Below are 26,988 nucleotides of genomic sequence, written 5' to 3' on the forward strand. Positions count from 1 at the left end.
TGCTTACGTGTGTGCCTATCTGTCAGAAGTACTGTACTGTATGTGACCAGTGGGTCACCTATTAGTTATCCCCTGACAAGTAAGCTGTACAACTTAAAGTGGAAATGAAGCAGTGCGATAAATACATATTCATAGCATCACATTAGTATTTAGATAAGCCACAGAAGAAATCACGTTATAAAAATAAGCAGTTTCTAAGAAAAAACGATTTGTTGTGTGCATTTCTGAAGCATTTAGCATTATGGGCGCGGCCATTTTGTTGCTGACGTCATGGAGCTTGTTTGGTGTATACACTGCTGGTTAGTTGCCTATAGTGAATGGGTCAGTCGGTAAATAAAATGTTGCCTACAAAACAACGGGACCGCGGTGGTTCTGTTTGTATTGCTCCTGGCTGTTCAAACTAATTTTACCATGTGAGAGAGAGGAAAGTTGGTTAATTTCCACAAACTACCAGTGAAAAAAACAGTGTTGTTGGCATGTTGGCTCAGGCTGGCTGCACTCAGGCGGCGTGATCAGCCTGTTGGACAGGGAATGAAGATCCCCAGAGAACACTTCATTGCCTCGGATTATGTTGTTGGGGGTGGAAGGTTTGTCCAGAAGACCACTAATCAGCTGAAGCCTGATGCGGTTCCCTCGGTCTTCGACAGACAGACCGGCGTTAGCTCTCGGGAGCGATCGCTAGCTAGTTGGCACCAGCCGGGGACCGGCGTTAGCTCTCGGGAGCGATCGCTAGCTAGTTAGCACCAGCCGGGGACCGGCGTTAGCTCTCGGGAGCGATCGCTAGCTAGTTAGCACCAGCCGGGGACCGGCGTTAGCAACCGGGAGCGATCGCTAGCTAGTTAGCACCAGCCGGGGACCGGTGTTAGCAACCGGGAGCGTCGCGGAGCATTCAGCCTGCTGGCTACACAGCTTGTCGGTGTGCTAATAGCCTCTGCAAGCTAACGGTAGCTGGCTACACAGCTTGTCGGTGTGCTGGAGCCTCTGCAAGCTAACGGTAGCTGGCTCCAGGCTATTAGCACATCGACAAGCTGCTGGAGCTCCCGACGCTCGGCTGGTTGAAGTGGATCTAGGTAGCCAGCAGGCTGAATGCTCCGCGACGCTTCCGGTTGCTAACGCCGGTCCCCGGCTGGTGCTAACTAGCTAGCGATCGCTCCCGAGAGCTAACGCCGGTCCCCGGCTGGTGCCAACTAGCTAGCGATCGCTCCCGAGAGCTAACGCCGGTCTGTCTGTCGAAGACCGAGGGAACCGCATCAGGCTTCAGCTGATTAGTGGTCTTCTGGACAAACCTTCCACCCCCAACAACATAATCCGAGGCAATGAAGTGTTCTCTGGGGATCTTCATTCCCTGTCCAACAGGCTGATCACGCCGCCTGAGTGCAGCCAGCCTGAGCCAACATGCCAACAACACTAATTTAATAATAATAATTTAGGACCTGCTCCGAGGTCATCAATTGGCACACATGCGATGCATGCATGCAATTCGTATCTGCGATTAACCCATCCCGTCGTCCTTCCCCCCCACGGGCAGCCGGGAGCAGACAGGCGTCAACGTGAGCCGCGCCAGGGGACCAATCCAAGTGCTCCTGTCCGTCTTCGTCAAGGACGCCACAGCGTTAGCGATCTTGTTGTTGTGCATGTTTTTCCATTGGGTTTATCTTATCGGGGGGGAAACCCTTGCGAGCACGGGGAGAACATGCAAACTCCACACAGAAGGGCCTGGGAGATACCCCACCTGGGTAACTGGCATCATGGAAACCTGGTCCCCAAGCGGGAATCGAACCCTGGACCTTCTTGCTGTGAGGCGACAGTGTTAACCACTACACCACCGTGCCACTGTTTTTTTCACTGGTAATTTGTGGAAATTAACCAACTTTCCTCTCTCTCACATGGTAAAATTAGTTTGAACAGCCAGGAGCAATACAAACAGAACCACCGCGGTCCCGTTGTTTTGTAGGCAACATTTTATTTACCGACTGACCCATTCACTATAGGCAACTAACCAGCAGTGTATACACCAAACAAGCTCCATGACGTCAGCCATGACGTCAGCAACAAAATGGCGGAGCCCATGTTGAAAACAGGGATATTATATTTGATTTTTCAGACAAATAAGATAGATTTCACATTTGATTATAGAACCCTGTCTTACACAAGGTACACAACAAACAAACTAGGATCACATTGCTCACTGCTTCATTTCCACTTTAATATCCAATCATAGATTCAATTGTTACATGTCACACTTTACAGTGATGTTTAAGTAAGCAGTATCCTGTCGAAGTTAAGATGACACAGCGTCCACAGCACAAACAATACACTGATAAATATATCCCTTCTTTTCAAGCGCCAGTTTACAGTAATGTCAGTTAGAATATCATCAGACCCAGAGTGCCGACACGCACTGAGTTCAGCCTACCCGACAGGATATTTAGTTGTTGTAGGAACAATGAACTAGATAGAACTGTCCGTGCATGCTTTTATTTCCTCTAGGCTTGACTACTGCAACTCACTTTTCACCTCTCACCAAATCATCCACAGACAAACTACAAATGGTCCAAAATGCTGCAGCCAGGCTACTCACAAGGTCAAAAAAATCATGTCACATCACTCCTATTCTGGTATCCCTGCACTGGCTCCCGGTACACTATAGAATTCACTTCAAAGTCCTCACTTTCACTTTCAGAGCACTCCACGGTCAGGCCCCTATCTACATCACTGAACTCATCCATCCCTACACCAACACCCGCTCACTCAGATCTGCCGATCAGCACCTCCTGGTGGTCCCCAGGTCGAGGCTGAAAACAAGGGGTGATCGAGCCTTCGAGGTGACAGCACCAAGGCTCTGGAACGCTCTCCCCCTGGACCTGCCCCCTCTGAAAACTCTTTTAAAAAACAACTAAAAACACATTTGTTCAGACAGGCCTTTGGTCATACATAGGCACTTTTTCTTTTTCTTGTCCTCACTGTTCCTATAGTTTTGTTTTAATTAGTGACTCATGATTTTATCCAAATTCTTTTATTCTACTTTTTCTATCTGGTTTCACTGTTTTTTTTTAACTACCGTCTGTTGTCGTCATTTATTTCTGATTTTGTTTTATTGTGTTTTTTATATTAAGCTGTAGTGTAAAGCACCCTGTGCATTCGTGCTGTGAAGGGTGCTATATAAATAAGTCATTAATTCATTCAATGTTCTTCCTGACGTATCGCATCGCTTCACCTGCATCGACAAACTCTTTATCTTCTCCATTGTACGTGATGCGTAATCGGGCCAGGAACAATATGCCGTATCTGGTGTCGGTACGGCCTCGTAGAAGTCTTCTCACCTCCATGAATGTCGCTCTGGCCTTCGAGACACTTGCTGCGTAGTCCGGGAAGATCGCAATGTCCACTCCGTCGAACTGTAGTGGGGTCTGGGTGCACGCTCTGCTCAGCACTTCGACACAATCTTGGTAATAATGTAGCCTAGCTACGATTGCACGCGGCTTTCCATCTGATCTTTTCGGCCCCAGGCTCCTGTGTGAGCGATCAACCAGAATCTCATCCTTGATCTTCAGTACGTCCTTAACCAGCTTGGAAACGGCGGCTGTCGAGCTCGACCCATTTGTCTCCGGGACCCCTATTATCCTCACATTATTTCTTCTCATTCTTCCCTCCATGTCCTCACTCTTCGTTCTGATCTCAGCCACCTCAGCTTTTAAAGGGGAGATGAAGCATTGAACAATATGAGCCTAGTTTGTTTGTTGTGTACCTTGGGTAAGACGGGGTCCTATAATCAAATGTTAAATCCTGCTTATTTGTCTGACAACTCAAATGTAATTTCTCTGTTTTCGCCATGGGCGGCGCCATTTTAGATGGTGATGTCACGGTGATTGTTTGGTCTGGCTCCTGGCTTACACTGCTGGTTAGCTGCCTAGTAAACATGGAGTGTCTTGAAGGTCAGTCAGCAAGTGCAACGTTACCTAACAAACAACGGGACCGCGTGGTTCTTTTTGTATTGCTCCCGGCTGTTCAAACTAATTTTACCGCGTATAAGAGAGGAAAGTTGGTTCATTTCCACAAACTACCAGTGAAAAAAACAGTGTTGTTGGCGCGTTGGCTGGCTGCACTCAAGCGGCGAGACCAGTCTGTTGGACAGGGAATGAAGATCTGCAGCGAACACTTCATTGCCTCGGATTATGTTGTTGAGGGTGTCTTTGAAGAGGATGGGAGGTTTGTCCAGAAGACCACTAAGCAGCTGAAGCCCGATGCGGTTCCCTCTGTCTTCGACAGACAGACCGGCCCAGGAAGTTCAACCAGCGTCAGCCCTGCGCCGGACCATTTAGCGTGCTGGCTACCTAGGATAAAAAAGCATTCCATGTGAAGGTATTCTGTATCTTTGCATGTCAACTAATAAAGAAACTTGAACTTGAGAAACTTGAAACTTGAGCTAACTAGCTACATGCAGCATTTAGCGTGCTGGCTACCTAGCTATTGTTCAGCTAACTAGCTACATGCAGCATTTAGCGTGCTGGCTACCTAGCCGGGATTCAAAGCCAACTAGCCGGCTAACCCAGCTCGCTAAATGCTGCATGTAGCTAGTTAGCTGAACCGTAGCTAGGTAGCCAGTACGCTAAATGCTGCATGTAGCTAGTTAGCTGAACCGTAGCTAGGTAGCCAGCACGCTAAATGCTGCATGTAGCTAGTTAGCTGAACCGTAGCTAGGTAGCCAGCATGCTAAATGCTGCATGTAGCTAGTTAGCTGAACCGTAGCTAGGTAGCCAGCACGCTAAATGCTCCGGTGCAGGGCTGACGCTGGTTGAACTGCCTGGGCCGGTCTGTCTGTCGAAGACCGAGGGAACCGCATCAGGATTCAGCTGATTGGTCTTCTGGACAAACCTCCCACCCTCAACAACATAATCCAAGGCAATGAAGTGTTCGCTGCAGATCTTCATTCCCTGTCCAACAGACTGATCGCGCCGCTTGAGTGCAGCCAGCCAACGCGCCAACAACACTGTTTTTTTCACTGGTAGTTTGTGGAAATGAACCAACTTTCCTCTCTCTTTCACGCGGTAAAATTTGTTTGAAGAGCCGGGAGCAATACAAAAAGAACCACCGCGGTCCCGTTGTTTGTTAGGTAACGTTGCATTTACTGACTGACCTTCAAGACACTCCATGTTTACTAGGCAGCTAACCAGCAGTGTAAACCAGGAGCCAGACCAAACTATCACCGTGACGTCAGCAACAAAATGGCGGCGCACATGTTAATAAATGCTACATAAATGGACATAACAAATCGTTTTTTCTTAGAAACGCCTTATTTTTATAACGTGATTTTTTTCTGTGGTTTATCTAAATACCAATTTGATGCTATGACTATGTTTATATCGCTATGCTTCATCTCCCCTTTAAATCCTTGACTGTAGTCTGCAAAATCACGACTTCATCCGACCACGCTGATAGTCCTGTCTCGATTTCACCAACCGTGGTTTTCAGCATGTCTATCTCGCCGTGTATTGCGGCTATATCATTACGTATTTCCATTTTTACCTCCTGCAGCTCCTTTCTAATAAAGTCCTTTAGGTTCTCGGAAAGTGCATTCTTCATTTCTACCTTTATTATCGCAGAAATGTCCGCTTTTAGCGTGCACAGAATCTCCGTCTTCAGAGCTGTGGCATGGCTGGTATTCTTGGAGGAGGATTGGCTTCGGTCTCCGGTGTGTGTGCCAAACCAGACTTCGGGGGTGTGCTGGGCCTAGGGATGGAAGAGCCTGTGTACTTATATTAACGCAGATTCGCCGCCATCTGTCCACACAAACATTGTCCACTGGCTTAAGTAATATATCCTGAGTGAAATTCACAATGTTTTATGAAATAAGAACGCTTACTAACATAAAAATCTCTCTCTCTCTCGTGCGGCGTTATGACTTGTATAGAAACAACTCACCAAAATGGACTATTGCACAACTGATTAAAAAAAATATAACAAATCTACCCCCCGCGACCAGCCGCAACAGCCACCCTCCCTCCTTGCCATACCTTGGCTTTTACTGAAACGACGCCACTGCCACCAACCACAGGTAAGGACTAACTGACATCAATTTCAGCTTGATCCAACAATGTTTTCATATCCATCCAGCTGATCGGCTTCTTCAGAGCCTTGAACAATGAACATTGAGAGACACAGAAACTGAACTATCCACACACAAGCACACACAAGCACATACACGACACGCACGCTGAGCACGCTCACACACTAGCAGCCACTTTAACACTCATGCCGCACACACGCACACTTATGGCCAGAGGAAAGGCCACTTTAAAGTAGTATAACATCAGGAACAGTGTATTGCACTACTAAAGCTACCTAGCATGTCCTATATGCTCTGTAAATACTAATGTACAGATACCGAGATGGCACACCATGTACCTGTTTATTGCACTGTTTTATTGGATTCTAGTAATATGTTGTACCACTGTATTTTTATTGGATTCTATTATATGTTGTACCACTGTATTGCACATCGTCGCGGGCAAGACCAGCCGCATTTCATTGTATACCTGTATGCCGTGACAATTAAAACTCTTGACTTGACTTGACTTGACTTGTAGTGTTCAACACGAATGCCGTTACTGGCCATCAAAGCACAAAAAAACAACCCCACCCCCCCCTTTCATGCATTCATGATGAAACATAATACCTATTACCGTAATTCCTCTAATAGTAACCGGGTCTCAAATACAAGCCGGGTCTCTATTAATGGCCGGGTGCGCTCTTGAGCTAAGCAATTATAAGCCGGCCTCCTAATACAAGCCGGGTTACTAATATACTGAGCTGCATACTGAGCTAGTTACTTGATTTCACTTTGAAAACGTTGAAATTACCAGTGACCACCTGTAATTGCACTGTTTACTATTTCATACAGTACTTGGTTTCAATAAATGAACCCAGTACATTTTACTGGGTTCAAACTGACACAAAATGTTGATTTATTCATTATGATCCGTTTGAAATTAAATTAAATATAGGCCTCCCTCTTATACAGGCCTCCTCCTAATACAAGCCTGGTACCCGCTACAGTTGAAATAAATACAAGCCGGGGTTACTATTAGAGGAATTACGGTATATACATTTGATTTGGAAATAGTAGCGTGTCCAGGCAAGAATGGCCAACACTTATAGTAGAATTCACGTTGCGCCCTATTACTCGCTTCCCAGGAATGATCCCAGATCAGTCTGAAATTATACTTATATTCACCACGGGATAACGCGCAAACGTATGCATGGAAAAATTATCTCTTTTTTGCATCTTGGACGGAAGAAAGTCACTGTCAAATGACCATAGTATTGTGCCCATAGCTATAATATAGAATATAGATATAGCTCTCCAAACATAGTGACGCACAGTGAAAATATGTAATGGAAACCTGGCACGTTAGCTACAAGGCCAAGCCTAATAGCTGGCGCTGAATGAGTTAATAATAATGTAAAAAAATATACATTTTAAAACATGCACAACATGTCATCTAACTAGTGCACAATTAATGAATTAAATCACATTTGAACTTCTCTTAAACCACCGTTTGTGATTCTGCCTAAAGCCAGGACGTGACAGTAACCAAGAGAAATTCCTGTTACAAGACCAATATTCATTGTATTTGGTGAATACAAATATAGTATTATTCAAATAAAGAATTAAGATTCCGGATTAATTTAAATAAAATAATAAAGAACCAAATTCAGATTTTTTAAAAATAAATAAACTGATTATGTGGGGAGAAAACATTTATTGTAAAAAATAAAAACAAAAAAATAAAGAAAATAAAAGCCCCTACCTGTCATAGTGGATGATGAGGGAGATGGCCTCAAACAGGATGGCATTCTTGGCGTTCGAGTGCTGCACCTTCTTGGATTTGGGTGGCTCCTGGGCCTTGTTGAGGATGGTCTCCAGGCACTCCACCAGGCGGCCCTTCACCGCCCCGTCCTCCGGTGGAGGGTAGCACTGCAGCAGGCGCAGCAGCTTGCAGGACAGCCACGGTGCAGGGACAAAGTAGTAGGTGTAGTCCTGCAGGTCGGTGGAGGCTGACGACACGATCTGGATGAGGGCGAGCACAGAGGTTGTAGGACCGGAGCAAGACAGAAGCAGCTTGGTGAAAATGTGAGCTTTTCGCATGGCGTGATGGAGCAAATGTGGATATATCTTAATGAATAGTATTAAATACACTGCTATGAATGCTCTGTAGCCTATAGATATTGAATAGGTTACATGTAGAAATGTTTTTCTTTTTGCCACTGTCGAGACTAGGGGTGCAATGGATCACAAAACTCATGATTCGGATTTTATCACGGTTCGGATACATTTCAGATCAGCAAAATACTTTATCTGAGTGGCATAAGGAACACACACTTGGTCTATTATCAATTAGGCCTATTTTGTTAATTGTAGGTGGCTCTCATGTTACGCTAAATAATAAATTTTTGTTTGCTATGCCTTGCAGTGCGCAATTCTCACAGTCACTGTTTAATGCGTCTCTATGATAGACAAAACTAAATGTGTAATGCGCCCAAACAGCAGACCTAAACAATGCTGGAGAATATCATCTGAAGGGGCGGCTAGGTGGCGCAGTGGGCAAGGCGCTCGCCACCAACGCAGGAGATGCTGGGTTCGAGCCCAGCTCTCGGCGTTGCTACCAGCTTGGCTGGTCGTTCATACTAATACAATTGGCAGTATTAGGGGCGGGAAGCTGGTGGGTGGGGATCGGACGTTGTGGACAGCGACTCCTACAGGTCGGTTGGTGCGCCTGCGCAGTAGAATCAGGAAGCAACGAGGGCGGCGTGTCCCTCCCACGCAGACCCTCGCCGCTGAGAGATCGCACTGTGCAGGTGAAAAGATGCGACGGCTGCCTCCTCGAGTACCGGAGGGGACACGTGATGCAAGGCTTCGTCCACATTGCAGCCGGCTTGTGGGAGGCATGGCCAACAGGGTTCGAGACAGGGGAGGGTAGAATTGGACAATACGAAATTGGGGAAGGGAGAAAAATAGAAAATGGGGAGAAAAAGTAGATAAAAAAAAATAGAATATCATCTGACATAGCTCACTATGATGGTTAAATTTTTTAATTAATCCATGCTTCAAACTGTGTGCCAAACTGTGGGGGGTGACCTGTACGGATCACAGATCAACTATGATCCATTACACCCCTAGTTGGGACCAAAAGCATGTTTTATGCCAATTTTGATAATTATGTGATCCGAGTAAAGCAAGACAGTATTTCTATCTGTATTTGAATGTACCATTAGAATTATATCAGATCATGAAACAATATCAAGATCAAAAAACTATATATTGTAGATGCAGTGTGAATTAAGGTGGTAAACTCTCTAGGTAGTCTTCTACATTCTGAGGTTAGAACGCCCCTCCAAAACTAAATAACTTCCAAATAGCTTTGAACTACAATAATTGTTTTATAGTTGTTTGGTGACAGTGTGGCTGATCCAAGACTGGAGTTACCAGCTGCAATTGGGAGAATTTTGTCTCTGCTACCAACACACACACCGGGCTGCTCGATATGGCCATAATACTCTGCCCCCGCCCACACACACACACACACACACCCACCCTGCTGAGGCGGGAGACAGCCAGGGAAACACAGGTCTTGAACTCATCTGGGTTCTTCTGGCTGAGACAGGTGATGAGAGAGATGGCTGCTGTCACTACGCCCTGGAGTAAGAGAGAGAGAGCGAGAGCGAGAGAAGGGCAGACAAAAAGAGATAATGATAAGAGAAAGAGATGGAAAGACAGAAATAAAGAAAGCAAGGGAGATAAATATTAGGGGAGGGGGATAATAGAAATAGGTTACAGTACAATACAAAAATCAACAGAACACTTGGCATCTAAGAATCAAGTGACAGCATAGGGCTGGGCGATAAAACGATAACGATAATTATCGCGATATATTTTAATAATCAATATCGATTGATAATAAAAAAAAATCAACATATATATAGTTTTTTTTTTACCTGCAACAGGGCAGTTTTAAAACCAGAGACAGTGGACAGACTTGTCTTTCTTGCCTGCAACGTAAAGTAATGGCTTTGCTTGTCCAAATGACAATACTGACCAAATTGAGATTTATTGTTTGCTTTCTAATTTAAAATACAGTTTGAAACCGTCTGTACACAGTAGGCTATGTGTGCTAGCAGAGCTAGTCCAGTCGCTAGTCACGGTGCACATGTGCAGTGGTTTGTCCACCAAAAAAGCGCCAAATGATAGAAAAGAAACTAGCAGAGCCAGAACTATTAAACTCCCCTGGAGCCACAGCCGAGAAGACTGTTTACTTTCGCTGTCCACAACGTCCAATCCCCACCCATCGACTTTCCACCCGCTACCTCTGCCAATTGAGATAGTATGACAACTGGCCCAAGCTGCAGGCAATGCTGACTCGGGGAGTCGAGACCAGAGTCTCTTGCATTGGTGACGAGCGCAATCTCCGCTACGCCACCCAGCCGACACATACAGGTACTTGAGGTGCTGTCCGTGCTGAAGCAGAGCAGAGCTCATCATAGTGGAGAGAACGAAACATTCGAAAAAAGCATGCATAGCGCGACCTGTGTAACATTAAGTTACACTGCTATCTCCTATCTTAACGTTAGCAAGCTAAGCATGCATAGCACGACGTGTGTAACATTAAGTTACACTGCTATCGTTAGCAAGCTAAGCATGCATAGCGCGACCCGTGTAACGTTAAGTAACTTGTGTTCCGCTGGGAAAGACCGGTCATCACTGCATACAACTTGGTTTAATCCAAATATCCAATCAGAAACTTTGTATTATGAAATAATTCTGGGATGTCTGACTATTTCCCTATGCCTTGTTTGGTGCGAGTTCAGCTGACACTGTTGACACACCCACTACGCAAAGCTTGCGCTCTACAGCATCAGGCTATTGTTCTAAAAGTATCTCTACTAAAAGTATTGAGTATTGAACCGTTTTTAACAGCTGGGTATTGGGTGGGACATTCTGATTTAAGAACTTTCTAAATAAAATAGAAAGTCCCAAAATAGTTAATTTATCTGCTTGTATTAATTGATCAAAAAGTAGCCATGTGCAGTAATAGTTATATAAAAGAATAATAAAGTAATGTCGATTATGTTCTTAATAAAAAATAAATTCTTGCAAAATAATCAAAAAGAACCGATAAGAGTATCGATAAAGTACCGAACCGTTAAGCAGTATCGAATCGATAAGAGTAGTAGTAGTATCGATAAAATCCTAACGATACCCATCCCTAATGAACACTGTTAATACACTGTTATCAATGAAAGAAGAAATTTTGCAGCTGTGGTAATACTTCAGTTGGTTCATTATAAAAGATACAAACCTGAAAACAAAAGCACTTAAATGTTAAATAAAAGGACCACAGTAATGAGGCAGGAGGATTTTTTTTGCACTATAATGGTAAAATTGTTATTTAAAAAAGTGCCCCTAAACAAGATTCTGTGCCCCTAAATTTTTCATTTTGGGGCACCTGCGCCCTAGTGAAAAAGCTTAGCGTACAGCCCTGCCAAGATATCAGAGACTCCCCATGAAATGCAAACACCTAAAGAGAGTTTGAAAACATGTATTGTGCCGTTGACATTAACGTGCGGTTTATCATATCGTTGTCCAAAGAATCGATATCGTATCATAAACTGGTGATTCCCACCCTATGAGGAATAGCATCGGTTGCACAGAAAAAGAGCCACTGATAAACATCATTGGTTAGTAGGAAATAGGACTAGGAGCTGGGGTGCAACATTCTGAACTCTCTCTTTAAGGCGAGACACCCCAGGTGAATAGGCAAATACACCTTTTTTTTGTTGATTTTGAGATTGTTATATTTTGCTTCCTAAACATGTCTTCTAGAAGGCGCTTTTCCACTGCATGGTACCTACTCTACTCTACTCTACTCGGTATTTTCGGTTTTCCATTACCAAAGTACCTGGTACCAGGTACTTTTTCTGTACTTTTTGGGTACTATTTTAGTCCCTGCTCTGTCGTGGTTCCAAGCGGGTAGAACTGGTACTAGAAAAGTCACGTGAAACACTGCAGACCACTGATTGGTCAGAAGAGAGATGCGTCACTCGTTGGAGAGTCTGAACGAAAACAGAAAGCCGCCATCTTTAATGTCTCGCATAGGATTTCAGTATGTTTGCAGCAGGCACAAGTGCAATAAACAAAGGATACAGTCACTGTGTATTCTGCCTCATTTATTTATTAAACAAAACCGACATCAACACAATTTGCCACTGAGCGGAGAGTTTAGTCTCGCAAAAAGATCGCCGACTTGTTAAGGCTTAAGCTTGTTGTTAGATTAGGTGCTAATGTTGTGCTAGCGTTTTAGCATGGCTATCGTACATAGCGTGATCAATATAACTCGCTATTGATTGTTTGTATGAGTAACGTTAATGCTAGTAGAATAGACACAACGTGAGGTAATCACCATCCATTTTAAACCGGTTATTACCTAATGCTAACGTTAGCAAATAGACGCGACTGGTAACGTTACAGCTTGTTAGCCTAATGCTAACGTTAACGTTAGCATAGACAGCCTAGCTAACGTTAACGCTTGTAGAATAGACACAATGAGAGGTAACGTTAGCGTTAGCAGAATAGACACAACGAGAGTCTCGTTAATGTTGTTATTGATTGATTGATTGATTGAAAACTGTGTTTTACTCTGGCTTGCGCCTAGCTCACTGACATAGCTATGCTGGAGGCTCAGCTCTCAGTCACAGAGCTATGGTCTGGAGCTGGAGCTCTCAGCTCAGGTAGTGATGGGTCGGTCATGAGCGACTCGTTCATAAGAGCCGATTCATTGCCGTGAGCGTGAGTCGAATCGCTCACGTCTGGCAATGAGTCGGTCCCCCCCCCCGCACACAGACACACACAATGAACTCAACGGATATCGTCGATCGGGGGCTTTGAAATATTATAGTGAAATATTTTGCAATGTTATGTTTATCTTGTTGAAATCCTCCAACAGCCTCTTTTTTGTAAGTTGACTTGTTTGCACACCAATAATACAGTGCAATAATAGAATAGTAGAATAGATAGTAAAATTATGCAATAGAATGGCCAGAGTAAAATAGTGCTACAGTACAATCAACAGCGGGGTGTATTAGAAGGCTATGGTGAAGAGGTACGTTTTTAGCTTATTTCTGAAAATATTAAGAGATCTAGCTTCCCTAATGTCCATAGGTAGTGTGTTCCATAACTTTGGTGCATAGTTAGCAAAGGCTGCATCCCTGATTTTCTTTAGACTGTGGCTTGGAACCTTCAATAGTAGATGATCGCAATGTTTATACTTTGTTACCGATGATTACTGATGTAAACAGGGGGACCCTGATGTAAACAAGACGAAAGTCTTTCTCTGGTCTGCATCCCCTTAACAATTGTATGTATAATTGTATGTAATTGTATGTATAACATCGGCCAAATTTTTTTCTACGTTTTTGGCTCGCTGCAGGATCCGGAAGCGCGACTGAACCGTGAACCGTGAGTCGAATCAGTGAATCGGTTCATTGCCGTGAGCGTGAATCGAATCGCTCACTCACTGAAATGATCCGTTTGGGCACATCAAACATGTACCCACATCAAATGGGTACACCAGCAGCCCCGCCTCCCCACACGGAGACAAACTGAGTACTTTATTTTAGTACCTGCAGTGGAAAAGGAACGAAGTACCAGGTACCTAAAGCGAGTAGAGTAGAGTAGAGTAGAGTAGAGTAGAGTAGGTACCATGCAGTGGAAAAGCGCGATATGAAACGTCAATAACACACTTTTTTTTAAACAATATATTTATTGGGTTTTTAGTTTGCAAATTACAACATGTATATCAGCAGAGCAGTATTCAGCAAACATTTTCACCCCGTTCTCCCTCTCCTAACCCCACCCCACACAAAATAATAATTAACTTCAAAAACAGGTTCACATAGGAAAGAACGATACAGATTTAAATAAAAAATAAACATAAATAATAATACAACCAAAATGTTTTACACATTAAGTAAAGTGTGTTTCTTGTTGTTTTTACACAATAATAAGCGTTGTCCCACAGTACTCCCCCTAATCCTGTTCTTGTTGAAGCAAGTTCCCAACATTCGTATTATGCTTTAAGAAGTACACAAACGGTCCCCAGGCATTATCAAAAATGTTTTGTTTACATCTAACAATATACACCATCTTTTCCATTGACATGTTTGAAGCCATTTCTTTAATCCACATACCAATTCTTGGTCCATCGACATTTTTCCAATTAAGAGCTATTACATGTTTTTCTTGTAATATGCACATATCTATAAATCTAAACTCTTTGCTTTGTATATGTGGGGTGGTAGGATATAAACCAAGAATAAAAAGCTTGGGATTCAATGGCAACTTCTTTGATCGATCGATCAAATCGATAACATCTTGCCAGAAGGTTTTCACTTTCACACATTCCCATATGCAGTGGAACAGTGTCCCCCTTGCCTCACTAAACTTAATACAAGTATCTGGAATATTATCATTAAACTTATGCAATTTAACAGGAGTTATATATGTACGCATCAGCCATTTATATTGTATACGTTTTAGGTTGCTGTCTGACTCTGCCTCTTTACATGCCACGCTCCATTCTTCTAAAGATATTTCCTCCTCTACAGTATATCTTCGTTCCATTGATTCAGTTTTGATTCGGATGATTCAACTGAACCAGATACAAATAAGTCGTATAGCATTGAAATTAAACCTTTACCATAACAGTGTCTAGTGACTGCTACCTCTAAGATGGAAATGTTCGGTATATCCAATGAATGGTTCCGAGATGATATAAAACTCCTTAGCTGAAGATATTTAAAAAAAAGTGATGTTTCGGAATATCATATTTTGTAGATATTTCCGCAAAGGACATGAATACTTCATCCTCCTCCCTGTATACGTCTTGCACTTTCCTTAACCCCTTTTCAGCCCATACTTTAAATCCACTATCGTTTTGCCCCGATTTAAAATTGGCATTGCCCCAAATAGGACTGAACCGGGATCGGGACGTATTTATATTCAAATATTTAAGTGTGTCAAACCACACATCTATCATATTTAAAATAATGAGGTTGTATGTATTTTTCTTCAGATATTTACGGTCTGCAGAGTACAAATACAGGTGCAAGGGTAATCTCGGTTTAACAGAGCAGGATTCTGAATGGATCCAAGCAGGGGGATTTTCCGATGAGAAGTAAAACATGATCGTCCGCAATTGTGCTGCCCAGTAATACCATTGGATATTTGGGCATTTCAGGCCTCCTCGGTCATATGGTAGATAAAGTAGTGATGGACGTAATCTGGGGCGTTTATTTTGCCAAATAAAGTTGGTAAACAGTTTCTTGATTCGTGTGAACGAGGGAGGAGGTAAAGGGATATTCTGGAATAGGTAGAGAAATGTAGGGAGTATATTCATTTTTAGAATATTAATCCTGCCGATAATTGAGATAGGTAGGGATGTCCAACGCTCTATTGAAGAAGTACTAGCTTCCAGAATTGGGTCATAGTTTATCTGAGAAATCTTATTCACCTCAGGGACAATTTTTATTCCCAAATACGTGAATGTATCTGTTGAGTTGAGAGTAGAAGCACAAACAAGCCCATTTTCCCTCTCTCTTTCATTGAGTAACATTATAGATGATTTGGAGTGATTCACTTTATAACCAGATATTTTCCCAAATGTTTCAATAAGACTTAGGAGTGCTGGGATAGATCGGTGTAGATTTTTTAGCATTAATATTACATCATCTGCGAAGAGGGCTATCCTATGTTCTATATGACCTTCTCGAATCCCATGAATATCGCTGTGCGTCCTCACTGCTATAGCAAATGGTTCGATCGCAAGAATGAAAAGCAAGGGCGATAAAGGGCTCCCTTGTGGGCAACTTCTACTAATGTTAAAGGGTTTAGAGACCTTGCTATTCGTCAGAACCTCTGCAGTAAGCCCTGTACAAAGCAATCTAACCCATTTGACGAATGCGTCTCCAAAGCCAAATCGTGTTAAACACCTCAAACAGATAAGGCCACTCGACACGGTCAAAGGCCTTCTCTGCATCCAGTGAGAGTAAGGCAGTGTCTGTCGCCCCCTTGTGGTTATATAAAATATTGAGCATGCGTCTGAAGTTATGAAAACCCTGTCTCCCTTGAATAAATCCATTCTGGTCTTCCCCCACCACCCTAGGTAGAAGGACCTCCAGCCTTCTTGCAATAATTTTACTAATAATCTTGGTATCCGAATTTTGAAGGCTGATTGGACGCATATTTTCACATTTTGTATTAGGTTTTCCTGGTTTTGGAAGTAAAGTGATTAGGGCTCCCCTCAGATGTGGGGAGAAGACCATTCTCGAAGGATTCCTGAAACATCTCCAAGAGGGGTGATATTAATTTAGTTTGGAATTTCTTGTAAATATCTATGGGGATGCCATCTGGGCCTGCTGCTTTTCCAGCCTGCATACAGCTGATTGCATCAGCAATTTCAACGTCAGTTATTATTTTGATCTAAAGCCCTACTTTCCTCCTTTGAAATTTTGGGAATATCTAGGTTGTCTAATAATTGTGTTTGCATGTCCAGATTAGGAGAGCATTCAGAGCTGTATAATTTCCCATAGAAGACTCTAAAAGCCTCATTAATCTCTGTTGGGTCCACTATATTTCTACCATTTGGGGCTTCAATACAATTGATGGACCTTTCTGCTTGTTGTTTAATGCGCCAGGCAAGAAGCTTTCCAGGCTTTTCCCCCTGATCATAGTAGGACTGTTTGAGTCTCATTAGGTCGGCAGCGGCTTTGTTAGCTGCTAATTCATTGTACTGTGATCTAAGCAGTAGTAGTTTTGAATGAGCATCTGTAGTCGTATGTTTATTATGATACATTTCAGTTTAAATTTTTTTTTTATATCCTGATCTAATTTCTCCATTTCAAGTCTTGTAGCCTTTTTCTTTGAGCTGAAAGATATTATTTGTCCCCTAATAAAAGCCTTGAAAGCCTCCCACCTCACGCCAGCAGAGGTCTGGGACTTGTTGCATTCAAAATAAGGTCAATCTGTTTCTCCAAAAAGTCTATAAATGTGTGATCCGTGAGCCATCCTGGTTGAAAACGCCATCTTGATGGGTCATTCACTAGGTTAGTATCTTCATAGTTCAAGGATACCGCTGCGTGGTCTGAGAGAACTATACTGCTATACTGACATTCACCTACTTTGGAGGCAAGCAGTGCTGAAACTAAAAAGTAGTCTATGCGTGAGTGTGTTTTATGAGTGCTGGAATAGCAGGAATACTCTACTGCATTTGGTTTGCCATGCCTCCAAATATCCAACAAATTTAATTCCTTCATAAAATGATGTATCGTCTTTTTCGACTTATTGTGAGTACCTTCTATACCAGTTGACCTGTCCTTTGAAGGGTCTAACGTACAATTAAAGTCACCAGCTATTATGTATTGTCCAGGAAGAGTTGAGGCTGTCAAAAATAAATTATCATAGAATTTAGGGTCCTCTTCATTGGGACCATAAACATTTATCAGCGTTAACGTTACAGACAGTAACCTACCCTGGACCATAATATATCTACCTGCAGTGCTCGGCCGTTTTGACCTTTTTCTTTTTACAGCAGAATCAACTCGACTCGACTTTTGACCGTAATATGGATCTAATAAGCTGGGCTTTTACAGCGATTGATCGCATATTCTCGACGAGGAGGCAAAATGCGGATGACCCATTATGCCCTCTTGGGAGCTATCAGGCGGGATACACCATAATTTCATACGGGACCTGGCTTGTGATATGCTTTTTCCTGTTAGAGATAAACGATGCTGAAGACTTATATCTTCTAATTGGCATGCTGCTCGGCTTGGGCTCCGTCAGCTGTTGGATCTGGTACTGTCTGAATCTAATTCGGAAGAAGTTGATTCCCATGGCCAGGGATATGGCCGGGATCAAAGACAACCAAATGGAACTGTATAAAAGGATCGCTGACCTCAATACCCTGCGGGGTGATGAACAACTGAGCTCCAAGACCATGTTGGAACGGGGCGAGATCTACCATGTAGATGAACAATCGTGCTTGAAGACAATTCTTGAGAGACTTGCTTCTAACCACGCAGAGGAACTGTCGCGGTCTCAGGCCATTCTGGACATCACGTCGGAAATTAGAGACGTGAAAATAAAGATGCCACCGTACCGTGCTAATAGGGGGTATGATGATGGTGATGATGATTAATTTGATTAATTGATTTAATTAATCAATTTTGACCATATGCAGCAATTTGCCTTAAGCTGCATGTATCACCACCCCCCCCCCCCCCCCCCCTATCCCATTCTGCTGTGAAACCAACCAAGGTCGAGGTCGGCGCGGGGGAGCAATTCCAGGGAGGCGATTCTGGGGAAGGAGGATCGAGCTGTGCTGTCTGGGGGCGATAAGATTGATGAGGCCCCCACCCCTCCCCCATTCTCTACCAACTCCCCCCTCCGCGAGTATGTCTGGCGCCTACGCCTTATCTAGGACGGCTACCTCCGACGCGCGTTGGTGGGGGCCCTAAGACTGTTTCATTACCAAATTCCTGTCCCCCAGTCTCCCCCATCCCATCCCTCCCGCCACCTGGTGCGGCGATGCCTTGTTTTACTACTCTGTGTTGATGCTGCCGACTATCGCATACGGCGTCTCAGGCCTCCTGTAGATGAGATGTGTCAACAAATGTACATGTCTGTTGAATTTATGCTGTGCCATTGTTACTGTAAAAATGTAATGATTGTGATGTGTTATTATTAATGAGACGTTGAGCTGTATGTGTGTGTCATGAATTTCCCCAAGGGGATTAATAAAGGAATATCTTATCTTATCTTATCTTACTACATTATGTACCTGTAATGGGACAGACTTATGGATTAGTATCATAACCCCCCTGGCATGAGTGGTGTAGGGGGCAGATAACACTTGGCCCTGCCACCTTTTTGCTACTTTAGAAACATCTTCGTTCAATAGATTTGTTTCTTGTAAGATTTTTTTTCTTTTTTTTTTTCAAATATTTTAACCTGCTCATTACCCGTTTCTCCTTTGTAATTTTGTTCAATCCCCTGCAATTCCACGAAGTAAATTTCACCTTGCAGTTCTGACTTTAGTTAATTAATATATCCCTTATGAAAAGATACATAGACAGCCACACCCATATGAGAGAAGAAAAAATTATAAAACACAACAGGAAAAAACACCCACCCCCCACCCCCTACTAACCTAAAGCCCATGCACACTGTACATCCCCCCTCACCCCACATTTCACTACTGGCCAAAAGAGTTTCTCTAACTTGTCTTCCTCCTAAGCTCAAACTAGCTTTCATTTTTTCTAAATACTAATCACACATAAAATATCTAGTGTAGTATTTGAACTGCGCAATGCTTGCAACTTGTAGGTCTAGTATCCATTAGGTCAGGGGCTTACTTTAAACGCCAAACACTTTTAGTACAAACCTGGAACGCGCGCACGCAGGCTGGGAGACGAGGAAACTGTAAAAAGTTAAACGTTTGTAGCCTGCCCCTGAGTCTGCAATGCGTTGTAGGAAAAGTCTAAACCAGTGCTGATTTTGTCCGTTGAACTAGACTCAGTCCTGTCCGAATAATACAAATAAAAATCAGAGAAAAACTAAACAGTCATAGTCCAATCACGCCTCATTTAGTGGAAATGGCTATTTTTTCTCTCTTTTTTTTTAACTTTTTTTTTAGCGTTTATCGCTTTTCTTTGTAGTTCTGTTCAGTTCAATAACATCATTATTATTATTATTCAGTTATCAGGCATGTGTTTAGGTTGTCAATTACTAATGGTTTGATTAGGTATTGTGTTTGTAAATATCTGTTTAAAAAAAAAGTATGGCATTTTACAATACAGAACATTGAAGGCGTTTTCCCAAAAATGAGTTTTTCCTCATACTCCGAGCCAGAAATCTCCACTTCAGTAGCACTCACATACACCAAAGCTTCCAGTTCTATTCATATCTATGTTCTGAAGGTATTTACAGAAGGGTTAGTTGATATCGCATTCATACCCTGATTTATATCACATTTTATTCCTAAAAACATGGCGAAATATGGAATTTTACCATAAAAATGGACTGAATGGAGTATTTTCTGATTTATGGAGTGATAAAAAGAGATATCCAAAATCCCCTCTGTAATAACCTTTGGCTCTATGTCAACCGGCTCAGTGGCCTCGTGGGTAGAGTGTCCGCCCTGAGTTCGGGAGACTGGGAGTTCAAGCCCCGGCCGAGTCATACCAAACTATTTAAAAATGGTACCCATAGCCTCCCTGCTTGACACTCAGCATCAAGGGTTGGTTTGGGGGGGGAAGTCCTTGCGACATACTAGCGTCATGTCCAAGGGGTGTACTTGTACATCAAGCTGCCTCACGCTACGAAAACAGGAGATAGGCTCCTGCCCCATGTGCCGTTACGGCTCGAGAACCATTGGTTCTCAAAGGCAACTTCTCTTCTTCTTCTAATATGTCAACAAAATGAAACTATAATTTATCCAATGTTCAGATTTCTGTCCTGGAATTATATGCAAATTAGTGCATATTTAAGTAGATCATGCCTCATTTGCATATTTAAACATACAATTTCAGAAAACTTGTAATACAAAAAAGTATCGTCTTAATATAAGTAATCAACTGGGGAAGTTTCATTGTGATATCTATTAGTAAAACATTTTACCCTATTCACCTGTAGTGTCTCGCCTTAACACTTTGACGACCGCTGGGACCCGTCTAATATGGTGGTAGAGGACCAAGGTTTGTCAACGAACACACCGATGTCTTTTTGTAGAGCTATATCTATCCTTTATAGTATTGCTATCCGTCCATTCTCATTGTCACTTGAGTTCATAAACCGTCCCTTCAAAATGGCTTAAAGAAAAAAGAATTCCATCAATAGGTTGTCATTTTATAGCGCCGTGAATATAAGCTTTATCGCAGATTTCGTCTCATCTATTTTCTGGAAAGCTAGTTATGGAGCTAAAGGCTACTAACGTTATATTCAACGGCATTTCCGTTTTATATATGCTAAAGAAATAACACAAACTGCATATGATCCGGGCTCTCCCAGAGCATGTATGGATGAAAGAGGGGGGGGGGGGGGGGGCGGGGGACGTCGTTTAGTGTTATTGATTACCAATACAGTGTCCGTGTAACTAGCCACATTCACTGATCGACTGCTTGCGTTGCACAGCAAGGTCCGATCCGGCTGTAAATTAGGTGATAAAGGTCTTACCGTGTGCCCGTGGGATACCCCCCAGCATTTCCCCGTTATCGATCGGCATCTGGTAGATCGATATGTCCATTGGCTGATGATAAATCCCCTTATTCCATGGTGAAATCTGCGATTCCAAACGTAATCAACGGTGCATGCTGTTGGTTCGGGATCAGGGTAATATGAAACGCCTTTGGAAGGTAAAAAATAAAATATTTCCATTCGCCCCCCATGGTATACTGCAGTGGAGCGCGATGGCGCCCCTAAGAGGATCTGGCCGGTATTGCATGTTCGCGATTCCACAGACGAGGGTAGATCTGCAGAACCGGTCGGGGATCTTGATCCGGTTATTAATATGGAATAAAACAATTACAACTTGCCACGGCTATATACGTGCCTCTGGTCCACAACGCATGGCACCGAAACCCGTATATATACGTGGCCGGTCCCCATTGTGTTAAGGAGCACATGAATGCAGCATAATACTGTGGCTGCTGAACTATACGCCTACTATTTAGGACACCTAGTGGACAGGCGAAGGAAGAACAGAAGCCTGGCTCAGGCAGTGGGGAATTTAGGGGCCGTCTACACGAGCGCTGGGTTTAATGTAACCGTGATTATATGTGCGCAGTTGCACTGTTCGCCCACACACAACCGGGGTTTTGCTACACTGCAACCGCGGTCTTTGAAAACCGGAATCCAGGGTGAAGTTTTGCGCACATCACGGTTTCAGTGGGTGCGTGTGGGCATAGCAACCGAGGTTATTCCCAGTGTTTACAGCAGAGCTGTCCCAAGTAGCGTTATATGAAAATGATTGTAACAAACTTTTGTTCGAAACGTATCGTCTGTGTTGAAGAGTGTTGTGATTGACTGATGATGTCTGTTGTCGCATTCCTGACCTGACCAGAGTAAACCTGTAGCTGCAGCTAAACTCAACTCATGTGTTGTCAAGTTATTGTTATAAGGAACCCACTACCCAGTCCAGACTGCATCCCCTTAACAATTGTTTGTATTGAGCCGTATTGTACCCATTCTGCAATGTGTTAAACGTTTGCATCCATTCATTCTACTAGCGTTAACGTTACCACATTATTACGTTAGCATGTAAGCTAACAAAATCGCCTCAGCTAGCCTCGATGCTAACTACATGGAGAATGCCATTCACATTAGCATGTAGCTAACAACACCGGAGATCTTTTTGTGAGACTAAACCAGGGGTCAGCAACCTTTTTGACATTGAGTGCCTGTTTGAAATATAGTTGTAACTAGTGTGCCTCAACAATATTCCATGCATCGTAATTTTTTTCTTCTGATAATCAGGTATTTTTAATGATAATTTTTACATTATTACATCATTATTGTTATTGTTATTATTAACAATATTATTATGATGGTTGTATCAACCCTAAATCTGAGTTGGGGGGGGGGGGGGGGATGCAATGCACACAAACAGCTGCATACAGTGCGACCATTTCACTCACATTTGCCCATTCATTTTTGGACACATCACACACCATCGGTGTGTACTGTACGTGTGCTGTCATAGCTCCACCTACAGGCCTAATGGAGAACACCAGGAGAACACCAGGATGTGAATGGAGGGTGAATGTGAGGTATATCGTGTAAATAAGTTTTGATTGATCGCAAGACTACACTGTAAAAAAGATTATAATAATAAGTTACCAGAACTTAAAAATATTGAGTTCAGTTACTGTGCATTAAGGTTTTCAGTTTTCAATCCATAATAAGTCAACAGAAAAATAAGTACACAACCACATTATTTCAACCTAATAAAACTATGTTTATTGTCATTGTTTTAAGAACACAAGTTGACTTGGTAATACTCACATTTTGAGTAAAAAGAAATGGCTTTTAACATGTGCAATGTTCAATGAAATAGAAAAATAAATAATAAAAATTGTTGATTAATCCCACTGGTCACAATGGTGAGTGACCGTAATAATGTTTTTGTTATAAGGCTCTGCAAATGTTACTGAATGATGTAGCAATGTATTTCCAGATAAATTGAAATAATAAACAAATAAAGGGTCTCAATTAAATATGTGGTAGTAAAAAGAACCTGTGGGAGGATTTCAACAAGATAAATGCGACAACAGTGCAAAATATTTCACTATAATATTTCAGAGCAAAAAAAAAAAAAAAAAAAAAAAATGTTTTACTGCTGCCCCCTGTGCCTACGCGTGCCTAGGGTTGCCTACCCCTGGACTAAACTATCCGCTCTTGGTGGTAAATTGTGTTGATGTTGGTTGTTTCATCAACAAATGAGAGGCAGAACACAGTGAATGTATCCGTTTTGTTTATTGCACTTTTATTGCACTTTCTTTGCTGAAAAATAATTGCTACGTTGGCTAAATGGCTAACGCGAGGTATTTAAAGATGGTGACTTTGTTGTTTTTAAGCAGGAAGTGTAGTGAGCGTTCAACCTTTTCTGATTGGTTGAAATGGCCTTCATGTCTGAACAACATCGCCCCCTACTGCTTTGGCATTGTACTACATGCATATGACTTCACTCTGTGCGGGGTTTAAACCAGTCGTGTGGACAGAGTTTTATTTGTTTGCATAATTTAAAAAAAAAAAACGGTGTCATTAATACCAGTGATCGTGTGGACAGGGCCTTAATCTCACCATGTGCTGGTCGTTGAGGAGATGCACCACGCGGGAGGTCCACTCTCCCATCAGCACCAGGTCTGGGGAGGTCTTGTAGAGGCGCAGCAGACACAGAGCAGCAGACTGCTTCACGCTGTCCATGGTGTCACTGTGGGGGACGTTCCAGATCATACACAATGAGCATTCTGAAACAGGCTGGCAGATCCCTGATGGTACTAGACCCTCCTTTTCATACTCAGCCTAAGTATTCAATTCATCCATGAAAATCGTGACCCTTTTTTAAATTGCATTTAGACATTTAGCTACTTTTGATTTGTTGTTGAATGTCAAATGAAAGTTGTGTTTGCTCTTTTATATTATATTCCTCTCACAGCACCCCCTCTATTACTGTGAGACATGGAGACTGGAACAAGGACAATAATATGACTACAATAGATGGCCAAGAGATTTCATGACGTTTAGTTGGCTACAACAAAATAAATATATATATTAACGAAAAATACATTAATGCAGTTACACTGACCACCCCCACCCCACCACTCATACAGCTCACCCGGCCACCAGGATGCGTGGGATCTCTCCAGCGAAGGCCTCGGCCATCTCACGGCTGCCCACGTTGGCGATGCAGTGCAGGGCCAGGCACATGAAGGTGGGGTTGCGGCTAGCCAGGTCATTCTTGATGGCATTGTTAATGAGCCGGATCAGCTCACTGTTACTGTTCACCAGCACTGAGATGAACAGGTAGCCCTGGGTGAGACAGAGGGGTGGAGTTAGTTCACCAGCACTGAGATGAGCAGGTAGCCCTGGGTGAGACAGAGGGGTGGAGTTAGTTCACCAGCACCGAGATGAACAGGTAGCCCTGGGTGAGACAGAGAGGGATGGAGTTAGGACTAATTGTGATGATTAAAATACCATCTGCTGTTGATAGGCCATTAGCAAAAAAAATCGAATCAATGCACGCATTGAACCAGAAAGGCGCTATGGAAAGCAATGACTTCATGAACATAAACGAGGAAGTACACACACAGAGAGCGAGGAGAGAGAAGTAAGGAGGGATGACAATACGTGATGTGACAAGGTTATCCCCCCCAAGAATATTTTGTATAGACCTGTTGTATACGCAGGGCTGTACGCTAAGCTTTTTCACTAGGGGCACACTTGCCCCTAAATGAGAAATTTAGGGGCAAAAAATATTTTTTAGGGGCAAATTTTTAAATAACAATTTTACCATTATTAAAAAAATATGTTCCTCCTGCCTCATTACTGTGGTCCTTTTATTTAACATTTAAGTGCGTTTGTTTTCAGGTTTGTATCTTTTATAATGAACCAACTGAGAAAGTGTGTAAATCACTAATAGAACAAAAACAATGTGTGTGCGCGCGCTTGTGTAGTGCTCCTTGAATGAGATCACCACAACACACACACACACCATTGCATTAATCAGGAGGACAAGAAACTCTGCATACATTTGTTTCACAATGAAAAGTGCTTTAGAAATCAAATGAATTATTATTGTAAATAACCCCATGAAAGGTTTATTATTTGTATGGGTAATTACCTGCTTCATATTTGTGATGTTACTGGTTTCAGTGTGTGCCTAAAGTGATCAATGTGTTGGGCCGTTTATAGAGATCTATGCCAATTAATGTTTATGTATATCCGGGACTTTTTTTTAACTCTTTCAGTGCCACTCACGAGATTTCTCGTGTTTTTTTATAGGTGGTTGCTAGCCACTCACGAGATTTCTCAGATTTTTTTATTTTTTTTTTTTTGTGATCTGAAAAATTATTGCATCACCCGAGCCTACCCGAGTATAGCCGAGGGGCGCCGACGATCACTGTGGAAAAAAGCGCCCCCTGTCGTCTCCCAGATGATATAAGTGATTTTGGAATGGACTCAATGAAAATGAATGGGGAAAAAAATCCGGTACTCCACATTTTCCAGTTCACTGATCCAGCCGGGGTTACTAGAGTTCATTCTGGAGCCTCAGATCCCCGCGGATCATGGAGTTCTACTGTATCGCGTTGGATCCATACACGTATCGATTTTTTCGAATGGTGATCAGGAATTGGAATATACCAGTTGGATACCATCTGATGTCAGGTAAGGACTCTATGTTATCAGTGGTAGGATAATCAGAGTAAGTTTGATGAAGTTATAAGCTGTTTTGTGAAATGTCTTCTTTCGGTTTCACTGTAAAAGTCTGTGAGGAAATCAACGGAGCGATTATCAGTGCGCGGCCGTAATGTGCGTGCGTGCACGTATAATATTGATCATCTAGCGTTTATTTGAAAACGATTCATAAAAAGGCAGACGAATATCAACGTTGTGGAATATTCCACTAAAAGACGATTTTCATAGAATGCTCCAGAATGAGCTGTTTTTTATATCAAAACGGGGGCTTTTCTAACTGCTCTGAAACGGCAACAACGCGATAAAAAAACAATCTGCCTTCACAGCACTGACTGGAAAATAGTCTTTGATAATGCGATGGGCAGATTAGACACATAGCCATAATTTAAAACATAGATTAGGCGATATTAACGTTAACATTGGCGCCGATGGTGGCATTCAAGCGGTAGAACGGAAAACCAGGCGTGGCGCTGAAAGTGTTAATAAGAATTGAGAGGTATTTGTATATGTGACCTTTATTTTGAAAACAGTGTTGCGACGCAACCTTATTTACATTTGCGCTTTTGACAGTGAAATGTTCAGTCCAACTTAGCTCAAAGGAAAGACTAATCAAAAAGGATTAATTGACCCGTATGAGGCTCTTACGGTAGGACTTTGATTGTTTATAGAAGTGGAATGTAATACTATGCTAAACGAGAAATAAACTGATTTTACCAGCAGTAAAGTTGCAAGCCACTTTCATTTCATATAGGGGAACCGTGACAATTATTAGTATTATCTTATTTGCATATTGTCTCATTATTAGATAGATAGATAGGTTGATATTTTATAAATTTAAGTAGACAGTATTTCACATCCTAATAGTGGGCTACTACTACTACTCACCTAATGCATGGCTGAACCTGAACGTTAGAAGTGTCCGTGTCCCCGTCAATCAATCATCACATCATCACGTCAATCAT

The 26,988-nt window shown here is 42.6% G+C and overlaps 1 protein-coding gene across 3 annotated transcripts in view; it reads right to left on the reverse strand.

The window, feature by feature from the left end:
- ap2a1 (adaptor related protein complex 2 subunit alpha 1) overlaps positions 1 to 26,988 on the reverse strand; it is a 208,665-nt gene that overhangs the window by 123,597 nt on the left and 58,080 nt on the right. For all 3 annotated transcript variants that reach the window (XM_084329593.1, XM_084329592.1, XM_084329591.1), the window contains exons 3-6: positions 24,447 to 24,640; positions 23,912 to 24,041; positions 9,596 to 9,697; positions 7,812 to 8,071 (exon numbers count right to left, since the gene is read on the reverse strand). In XM_084329593.1, coding sequence (XP_084185719.1) covers positions 7,812 to 8,071; positions 9,596 to 9,697; positions 23,912 to 24,041; positions 24,447 to 24,640 — 686 coding nt within the window. The remainder of the gene's footprint in view (positions 1 to 7,811; positions 8,072 to 9,595; positions 9,698 to 23,911; positions 24,042 to 24,446; positions 24,641 to 26,988) is intronic.

The sequence above is a fragment of the Notolepis coatsorum genome, assembly GCF_963971535.1.
Source record: "Notolepis coatsorum genome assembly, chromosome: 14".
Taxonomy (NCBI): domain Eukaryota; kingdom Metazoa; phylum Chordata; class Actinopteri; order Aulopiformes; family Paralepididae; genus Notolepis; species Notolepis coatsorum.